Below are 10,553 nucleotides of genomic sequence, written 5' to 3'. Positions count from 1 at the left end.
AGGGGGGGGGGGGGACGTCAAGGCAAACGTCGAAGAAGGCCTCTTATTTATCCAGATATAATTTCATACCATTAGAAAGCAGCTTCTTAATTATAATTAATATTCAATCTAAATAGATAAATAGAACAACTTGTGTTTAATTGGTCACGAACAGCGCTGAATAAAAAAAGTGAAAGAGTAAACATTTTCATTCACTGAATCGCAAAGCGAACATACGAATCTATAAATAACGCAATCACTTGCTCAACCCAATGCTGTCCGTAGTCTGAGAATACGCAACGCGCGAAAAACGAACCGATCGTGTTTAACAAAACGCTTTTCACTTTTGACGCAAATGATGCGTATCTGACGGTTATATCACGGTCAGCGCTCATAATCCACGGCATTTCACTTAGCCGAGCGAGCATCAACTTTATTATTACTATTAAAATTACTATTATTATTATTATTGTTATTATTATTGTTGTCATCATCATGATCATCATCATCATCATCATAATCATCATCATCATAATCATCATCATCATCATCATCATAATTATCGTTATTATTGTTGTCGTCGTCCTCGTCGTCGTCGTCGTCGTCGTCGTCGTCGTCGTTGTTGTTGTTGTTGTTGCGAGCCTTAGACGTCACCGTTCATTACCTACCGAGAGCCCGTGCGCTCGTAATATAGGAAGTCGCGGGCGTGCTTTCTCTTCCAGCGCTTGATAAACTCGAGCCCAGTGCATTCCCCATGATTTATACTTAGTCGCGGCATGCACAACAATCCACGACTTAAATTACGCGATTCGCGCCTTTCATTCAATCGGATCTTTTTGCTTGCGTTCGATATGTCGCTGGAGTGATAAATCCTCGCCAAATACGCCCGATACTTTTTATCGCAACTGCGCATGCATAATGATAATTATATGAAGATATGCTCGCGTTGATCGAAGGGGACAACGGATTAATAGGGTAGAGCCAAAAAATACTCGAGTACTTTGTCATTTATCAAGATTATTTTATCTGTTAAAAAGAGCCCATCTATAGCTATTATTAATTGATTGGTCAGGCTATCAATGAATAATTATTCGACGACTTTTTCAATTGGATAATGTCGAATGTTAGGCGAACATTACGATTCAATAATAATTAGCTTCTTTCGTTTGCGTACATTACTACAACACCAATGATAATTTGGAAGAATCGGAAAGCGAATCGACAACTTTTCGACCGCCTTTCGCAAATACTAAATATGGCGCTAATAAGATTTGGGATTAATGTATTTATTGCCACGTGCAAGTAACGTATAGGTAAACCCAAGTATTTTGGCAATAACTTTCACCTTAGTCGTTTCAAATTACTTTTACCAACTAATATAATAATTAATTTGACAATTAACTTTTGATTACTCTTACTTCAGAATTTATTAATTTATTATATGCTAATTGTTTTTTCTTTTATCATCAAGCACGAAACAAACATCATTTTGTAATATAACGCCGTTTCAAATAATGCAATTATTAAGGATTAGTTAAGGCTCCCAATATATTTTACAAACTTATATTTAGTATCGTTCTAATTTCAACGGAATATCGTAATTCAGCATTTTTCTTATGACTTTATGCAATTAAATTATTTGCCTCGATTGCTCGATTTAACATCACAAAATTGGTATGCGCATTTGAAAAAAAGTTGCCCAAGTGCTTTCGATACTTTGAGCAATGTATATATATATATATATATATATATATATATATATATGTGTGTGTGTGTATATATACATATTAAAAAACGAATAAGTCAACTGGAAATTTTGGGCTCGCGTTACGTATTTCAACAAATAAAAATCGTCTATCTTATATTTTATACAATCGTTCATTTATTAAGTATTTAAGAGCCTTGTATTTACATGTCTGTCCTTTTCATCTAAAATAATTTCACGAATACGTGTATGATTAAGCTAGGAGCCTTAGATTAATTTTAATACAAATTCAGCACTTTTATACGTTTAATTTCTTGGTTTCGTTATTTTATGCTTCTTATCTAATTTTTCATATGCTTCTCTATTATAGTAAATACTGAATCAAAATGAACTCGAAACTTTCTAATAATATTTTTATGCCAATATCTTTACGTAAGAATAAATAGCACGAATCAGAAAGAAAAAAAAAAAAAAAAATTAACTAGAAATTAAATAAAGACTAGGACAAAATGTAAATTCAAAGCTTTCGTTGACTCGATGATTTTTGATCGGAACGAAGCTTAGATGTTAATTATCACTCGCGTCTTATTATCGAATATTTACAAAGCGTATGTTGCAATTAAATTTCTACTCTGCTCCCTCGTCAAATTCAAAATATATATTAATCACCGAATGAATACATTTTTTGAAATCCGTCAGGTGTATTATTTCCGCCCAATAATAAATAAATTTACATCATAGCGAGAGCATTTTCAATCAATTACAAAAATAACTGAGCTATAATTCATTATTGAGTAGAGATAAATTTTATACCGTATTGTATAAGATATACGACAATTAAAACTTTTATCAAACAAAGTAAGCATTATTATTGCTTGGATAACTTGCAAACCTGTATTTATTGTATTGTTATTAATACCAATGTAATCATACATTAAATTTATTTTTTTCTAATAGTAATATTTAATAATGTAGGATTAAAAATATGGCTTTGAAAAATAATTCTAGGAGACATGAGAGAAAAAGTAAAAAGCATATAAAATTAAAATAAACAGCCGGTAAACAAGAAGGAACGTAAAATTTTTACTTTTTGCTTATTATTTAATAGTAATAACGGTAAATGAAAATATGAAATTTTATCCGCATCCAAAATATTTATCAAGCATGAGCGCACGCATATTGTCCGTTCAAATTTGATCGAAATTCGTGTTTGGGTGCCACGTCACTAAACTCATTGGCTTCGCACGCCGCATACCAAAATGGAACTTTTCGATAATAATGAATTGAAAAACTTTTGTCCTTTTATGTACGCTCGAGCCCATGCCGACACGTAAATAACTAATATTTCGACACCCGCACTGCTCATCCTACATTCTATCCCCCCCACCCCCACCCCTCACCACCCCTCATCACCCCTCATCACCCCTCATCACCCCTCACCACCCCTCACCACCCATCGCCAACGCGCACATTTACGTATGCGGGAGCGCGAGTAAGTACATGTTCATTCGTCTTATGCCTCGTTATACGACTCTGTACCATTACATTCGAATGTCGAGAATTTTTTTTAGAAATTTCGCATCACGTGCAATGAGTACTCGCACGCACAAGAGCACATATTTGCCACGTCACTCTGGTTAAATGGTGACTCTCCTTATTCTCTCTTTAAAAAGTATGTCCAATAGCGTCAGCAAAGCAACAAACCATCGCCTGTCGCCGACTTATCGATCCACTTACATGCCATTTACTACTTTTACTTCATTTATCTTTGTTCATTCTCGTTTTTTTTTTTATTTTTTTATTCCCCCCCCCCTCCCCCCATCTTTATCTCTCTTAATCGCATAAACGTTTTTTTCCCCAAATTGGCCTTCGTAATGCACGTTTTGAGAGCGTTTCGATCGATGAAGTTAATAATAATGATGTAAATGCACATGGCCAAGAATATTATTATTTTTAACATTGAGTACTGTTTTACTACAATATTTTCTTATACTATAATTCCTTACATTAATAGTTTAAAGTAATATCAACCATGTGTTCAATATTTTCATATTTATATTTTGAGTTGATAAATATCATAAGCATACAATCGATGTTTAAGAAACTCGAATATTCATTGTTAATATTGTACACGTGTATTATGTATTAATATAGTATTATGTAAATTATTAGCGTTTTAACAATAAGTAAATCGACCAATTTTCATGTATTATTTTATTAAGTTTATCGTATGTGTATCTCAATATTAAATTTCAAACAAAAGTTCACTGCTAATGTACAATTAAACACGGTATGTAATAATATCGTTAAATTAAATTTTAATGATTATTATTATATTTGAAATATTTTCCAAGATATTTGTAAATAATAGTTCTTTTATAATGTTATATAATTGCTATTAATTTTACACATACGATGATGGCTTACAGATTAAATGATTACAAATTAGACTTCAAATTGTCTTGCATTATCAAGTGCAATAGCATATTATATACACGATTAATTTATTGTTTCATTATTATTTCAATTAATATACCAAATATACTATTACTGATGATTTTAATTTTTATCCATAATTAATTATATAAGCACGTAAGTTAAAATAGAACAAGAATAGAAATATCATAGCAGTGTTTTTGTGCATTTTCATTGTTATTACAATTATATTCAAATTCCACTAAATACAAATATTATGAATATAAATTCATATTTATTTTATATATTATTTTTGGGCTTCACAATGAATGAATCATCACTTTCTTTTAAGAAATTTTCATTTAAATTCCAAGAATTGTGTATGACACATAGTGTACATTATCAATCACAAAGCATTTAAACAAATTTTGTATAAACAATTAAATAAGTTATTTAAACTTTTTTAATATATAAAATAGGCTTAAACGTGAAATATGGTATATAAATATCAATTTTAAAATAATTAATTTAAGTAACATAGAAATGTGTTTCTTTATTTGTTTCATCTCCAATGTCATACGTCGTGTGTTATTTTCAGTCTTTAAATGTGACTGAAAATAACTTTCAGACGATACTGTATAGCAGACGATTATATACAGAAATAAGTCGTAAGATCAAAGAAGTCAAAACAATTGTTCCTTGTCTAATTCTGTGATAAGTTTGTACGCACAGGTAGGCTTACACATAACTTTTACACAACAGCCAAGAATATAAATACGTACATAAGGCATATATGTGGTGCCGTTAGCCTTAGTTAGTTAAACGTAAAACATTAAAATAAATTAAGGGTCGTATTTATATCATTATTTCACGATACTGAGAAGTGATTGCGCTTGCTTTAAATTTTTTAAATACTTTGATAGCTTTAACACTTGGCAATTATGTTTTCCTTTTATACTCAAATCAAATTAATGCTTACTTATTTATTAGCCATTGTTTTAAAACAGATGTATTACAAAATTTTATTTAGAAATATTTAGTGAATTGAATTTTTATGTACTGTCACACGTAAACGTATGCAGCAAATGATTTATCATTTTCTATCAAACAGATGGTGTGTGTAGGAATTCACGACTAACGTCGTCTTAAACTATGTTTTTGCGTTAAAGATTTGTAAGCAGCGCCTTGTGAACAGATTAATATTAATACAATTAATCTCTGGTGAAATATCAATGAAACGTTATCAGAAAAGTGATAATATAGCTCTTCTTCATCTTCCGAAAATACGCATTGCTTTAACATAATGCAAATATTGATATAATTATACGGATATTATAAGCAAATGTCGAGGGACAAAGTGTTATATTTGAAATATTAAACGTTCATCTCAAGTTGATCGACAGCGCTTTCTTTTCATGTATTCATATAATATTTAAATACGTCTCGTAATATAGGTGTTTTATTAGAGGATTAAAGGATTTTTGAAGCTAAGCAATATATATCATAGTGTATGTGTCATTCATATCTAATTTGTATAACAAATAAAAAATACTATATGCCTATAAATTTTTTTTTTAGATTTATATATATTTTTTAAAGAATAAATTGTATTTATAATTTAAAGGAACCTCTGTACAACCGAGCGAAGAAATATACTTCACGGAAGAAAAAAAATGTTGTAACTGTACTGTTATTTTACTTCCTTCTGCTACAAATTAAGAGTTGACACAAATTTAAGTTGGATATGAAACGCATTCGATCCTAACAAAATAAAAATATATAAAATAATTGTTGGTCTTTCTCTTTCGGTACTTCAACCTTACTATCTTCTTTAATTTCTCACGATTATTTTTATATTTAACTATTCTATTTAATGCTTTATATTGTTAAAACATAATTTTATTATTATTATTATTATTTTTTTTTAATTAGAATCATAAAAGTATACTGTAAGTACAATTAGAAAACAACATAAAATATTATAAATTTTGCATACACATCATACATATATATTCTCTCTCTCTCTCTCTCTCTCTCTCTCTCTCTCTCTCTCTCTGTGTGTCTGTGTGCGCGCGTGTGCGCGCGTGTATGATTGAGCGTTTGCGTGTATACACACATATTATTAATACATATAATATTAAATAATGAATAAATTATTATATTATAAATACGTACAATATAATACATTATATTATTAATCTTGAAATTTAATCGAACGTAAGGCAGAAACTTTTAATCATGTATCGCAATTACATATATATATATATATATATATATATATATATATCCATAAATAGCATACTCGGGGAAATTTAGCCTATTCCTTTTCTTTCGCCTAAAAAATTTCGAAAAGTGCCATATTTTTTTCTCATCTCGTTGATCTATTTATTGCAGTTTGGTGTAAATAGCGACAGCGGATTGACGAGCAATGAAGCAACGTTTAACGGCATCGATAAGTGAGTAGACCCACGAGCAGTAAAGAAAACATTAATCACGACTTATTATATAAGCAATATCATAACACAACTGTCAAATATTAAAAAATGTAGGCTTATTGAATTTTATGACTTTTAGGCGTAATAACGTTTTTACGTGACACAGAAATGATTAATGTTTTTCTTCACTTATTTCTCTATACTTACTGGATAATTTATTTATTTATAATATTGTAATTATATTCGTGAATAATAAATTATAATAACCTTCATTGTATGATGATGATTAAAGTGAACAAATTTATTTGTATTTAATTTCTTAATAATCCATGATATTTCAGTTTGAAATGATTGTTAAAATTATTAAAATTAATATTGTATTATTCAATTATTAGTTAAAATGCGGTACACAAATTCTTTAAAGAAGTAAAAACTTAACGAATTATTGTTAATCGTGTGAGTAAGATGATTACGTAACGTATGAAAATAATATAGTCACTAAATACCTTGAAAGAAATTGTATAAAGGAATTGATAGATTAGATTTGACTTTCATATTAACGCGATCGTTTTCATCGAACGATTATTTTCAATTATAAACTAAATTATTTGAGTAATTGCTGTGGACGATCTGTTCATTTCGTAATTTTCGATGAAATTATAATGAGTAATTGTGTTCTATTCTTGTAGGTTTACAGTTAATAACGAAATACTGTATCCAGAGATATGTGAATGGTAAGTTATGCAAGTTAACGTTTTATCTCTTTCGTTTGTTTTTATAATGTCATACTTGTCTAGTCGTTGCAATGATACGCATACTTGTTTATTCATGAATGTTGTTGTTCTGTTAATCTGTAACGAAAATAAATGTCGAGCGTGGAAAAAACCTTTTTTATTAACGGTAAATATTACGAGAATGTATAATGAATATATTTTATTGTCATATATTTATTTAAACTGAAATCAAGTAGATTTCGTGGTGATTTTTTTTTTTTTTTTTTTATGTAACATAAATAAGTAAATTGCTCAGTTTTATTTTTTAATAACTATTTTTCTTGAATAATACATGAACATTAATGTGATAGGGTAGTTTTTTAAATTCGCAGACATGCCAGCTTAATTAATGAAATAGCCTTAATTAATCGTAGATAAACAATTAAATATTATTTTATAAATGATTTTCTACAATCATATCGTTGCCTTATGATTACTTGATTATCTCTCATTATTTTACTATTAAAATCTTTGTTGTTAGTCTTGATTTTCTTCTCGAATAAATAGTTTCAATGTTAGAATAGTAAGAGAACCTTCGAATTCAACGATTGGAAACAGTCATTTTATTTGAATAATTACTGAATAATAAGAATTACTTATTCGTTGATTAATTAATTATTAATTGTTAAATACATCATTTCTTTGAAATAGCAAAATATTGACGATTATCAATGCAATGAATAATATAATCATCATGTTTTGCTTGCATACAAATGACATGATAATGTTTTTTTTTTTTTTTTTTGTCAATTTTCAAAGGTGCAAAGTAAGCTTCAAGTTCAACAAAGTAAAACTACTTAAAATAAAATAATAACATTATAGTACACTACACTACATTAGAGCTACGTAATTTATAAAAAAAAAAAAAAAAAAAAAAAAAAAAACAGTGTTCTGTTGAAAATTCGAGTTATATAAAATTCTTCTATAAATATCAATGAAAGTAAATATCAATAAATATTCATGAAAAAATGAAATGATGATAAAAATAAAGTTTAAGGAAACATAAAAATTCTTTACGATATAACAGACATTTCATGATATTCTTTTTTTTTGTTATTATTATAAGTTTATTATAGTTTATTATAACTATATAATTGTCGTTGTTTTTTTTTATCTTAATTCGCGTTAACAAAAAGTCTTCAAGCTAGTTTGTAGTTATTAAAGCATTAAAAAAAATATACAAGAATTCATAAATATAGTATAGCCTTTGGTATATTTTTGTTTGCAAAAATCAATGTCATTTAAATATTTACGTAATCTGTGTATAGTTACAATTAGTTTACTCGATTTGAATATTATGTTAATACAGAAAACAATTAAGTTGTTGTAGCAATTAGTAGTTGTAGGTTAATTTCAACCATAAAGATAGAAAGAGTTTTGGAAATGAATTTTCTTCAAACGAAATAAATAATCAATTCAGGCTAAAATTGCAGGACTGAAAAAGAAAGTGAAATTTAAAATAAAGATATTGAACGAGAACTCAGGCTTTTTACTACATGTTTGTAGGCTGAACTCCCAACTAGTTATTAAAATTATAAATAAGTCTACATACAAGTTGGTGCCCTCGTTTTTCTTAATAATAAAAATAAAATAAATGGCTCGACTAAATTTTCAAAAAATTATTCTTTATTATTTTACGAGAAATTGTATCGTAGAATTATAATGATTGATGCCTTTACACGAATGACAAAATGAAAAACAAAACTATTATTATTATTATCATTATCATTATTATTATTATTATTATTATTATTATTATTATTATTATTATTATTATTATTATTATTATTATTATTGTACAGGAATCAGATAAAGAGTAAGCATTATTACATAAGCGGCAAAAGCAATATATTTTACTATTAAAATTATAAAATGATAATGAACGTGATAGCTCTATTAATGAAAATTTCATTTAAAACGAATATTATTTTCAATATCTTTTCAAAAGTGTTTGATGCAATCGATAAAGCATTTGTAACTATAATTTCGTACGCTCCGTTCGATTATTTGCATTTTAAGTCATTGTAGAAAATTCAATTACTACAAGTGATAAACATTCTAATGTCTCAATTTTTTTCTTAAATATTATTTAACCGAAGCTTACAATACTTAAAAATCCCATTGCTCTATTGGGAAAAATGATAATTCTAGGCCTACGAGACATTTCAATGCATTACGGCACCATTTCAATTTTACAGTACAACTGTGGGTGAATTTTTAACAGCGAGCGGTACAAATTTTTTAACAAATAGTAAAAAACATTAGTGGAGCTTCCTTGAAAAGTAATTATTTTATTATTTTTTTTTTTTTATAACTTCTGTAATCATAATAAGGATCTGTGCTGTCATTAATAATTATGCACATCAGTTGCTGCGCAGCATGCGTGGTTCGTACATTAATGCGTACAGTCATACACGTGCGTCTGTAGTCTTATGTATGTGCAATAATCCGATAATCACAAAAAGCGAATAAAAGTCCAATGCACCGAACTTCAATCGCGTTTGTCGTGAAACGTGACATTCCGAACGTCATCGTCCTCGTGCCTTAGTCACTCAACATCTTCAAAATTCTCATCTTTGTGCGTTTAATGCGTTTAATTTGTTTATCAATGAATAGAACGTACGATCGTTGTTGTTGATTTTTACGGTGATGAGGCGGTTTTGCCGAACTATTTTTCAAAATGTAATCTGAGTTTCGTTTAAAATCAAACTTTCAATCAGTGGTTTCGCAACGGTATGGATTAACTCTTATGGATTTTGATTGACTAAATTTTCTCGTTACATAGTTCATCGACATTTAATATTATTTTTCCACCAATACCAATACATGTTAGTACAAGTAACAAACAAAAGTTATAAATATCAGTAGGACAGTGACAAAGTAATAGTTTAAGTACATCTTTTCATTATTGGATGTATACAAAAAATTATTATTGTCAATTTACTGATATTCTTTAATATAATTAAGTAGCGCTATAGTTTTTCTTTTAATACATAAATAAGAACTAAAAGGAATATTATAAGATAGAAAGTCAAGAAATATATATCTGCACACATGCACATAATATGCATTAAAAACTTCATTAAAAATTAAAACTAATACAAATTAAAACTAAAACAAATATTAGTAACTGATAAATTACAGAAAATTAATATCACTTTTATAATATTCTATTTCAACGATAATTTATCACATATAAATAATAAATACAAGTAGTAAATATAGGTAGGCACGTTACATTAAATA

At 28.2% G+C, this 10,553-nt stretch overlaps 1 protein-coding gene across 1 annotated transcript in view; it reads left to right on the top strand.

Moving 5' to 3' along the window:
• The window catches only part of Dip-C (dipeptidase C), a 34,681-nt gene that overhangs the window by 13,784 nt on the left and 10,344 nt on the right, over positions 1-10,553 (top strand). The window contains exons 4-5 of the mRNA XM_011500328.1: positions 6,494-6,555; positions 7,224-7,268. Of these exons, the coding sequence (XP_011498630.1) occupies positions 6,494-6,555; positions 7,224-7,268 (107 nt within the window). The remainder of the gene's footprint in view (positions 1-6,493; positions 6,556-7,223; positions 7,269-10,553) is intronic.

This window comes from Ceratosolen solmsi, unplaced genomic scaffold (genome assembly GCF_000503995.2).
Source record: "Ceratosolen solmsi marchali unplaced genomic scaffold, CerSol_1.0 scaffold56, whole genome shotgun sequence".
Lineage (NCBI taxonomy): Eukaryota > Metazoa > Arthropoda > Insecta > Hymenoptera > Agaonidae > Ceratosolen > Ceratosolen solmsi.
Note: the sequence above shows the minus strand (reverse complement) of the source record. Positions and strands in the feature narration are given on the sequence as shown.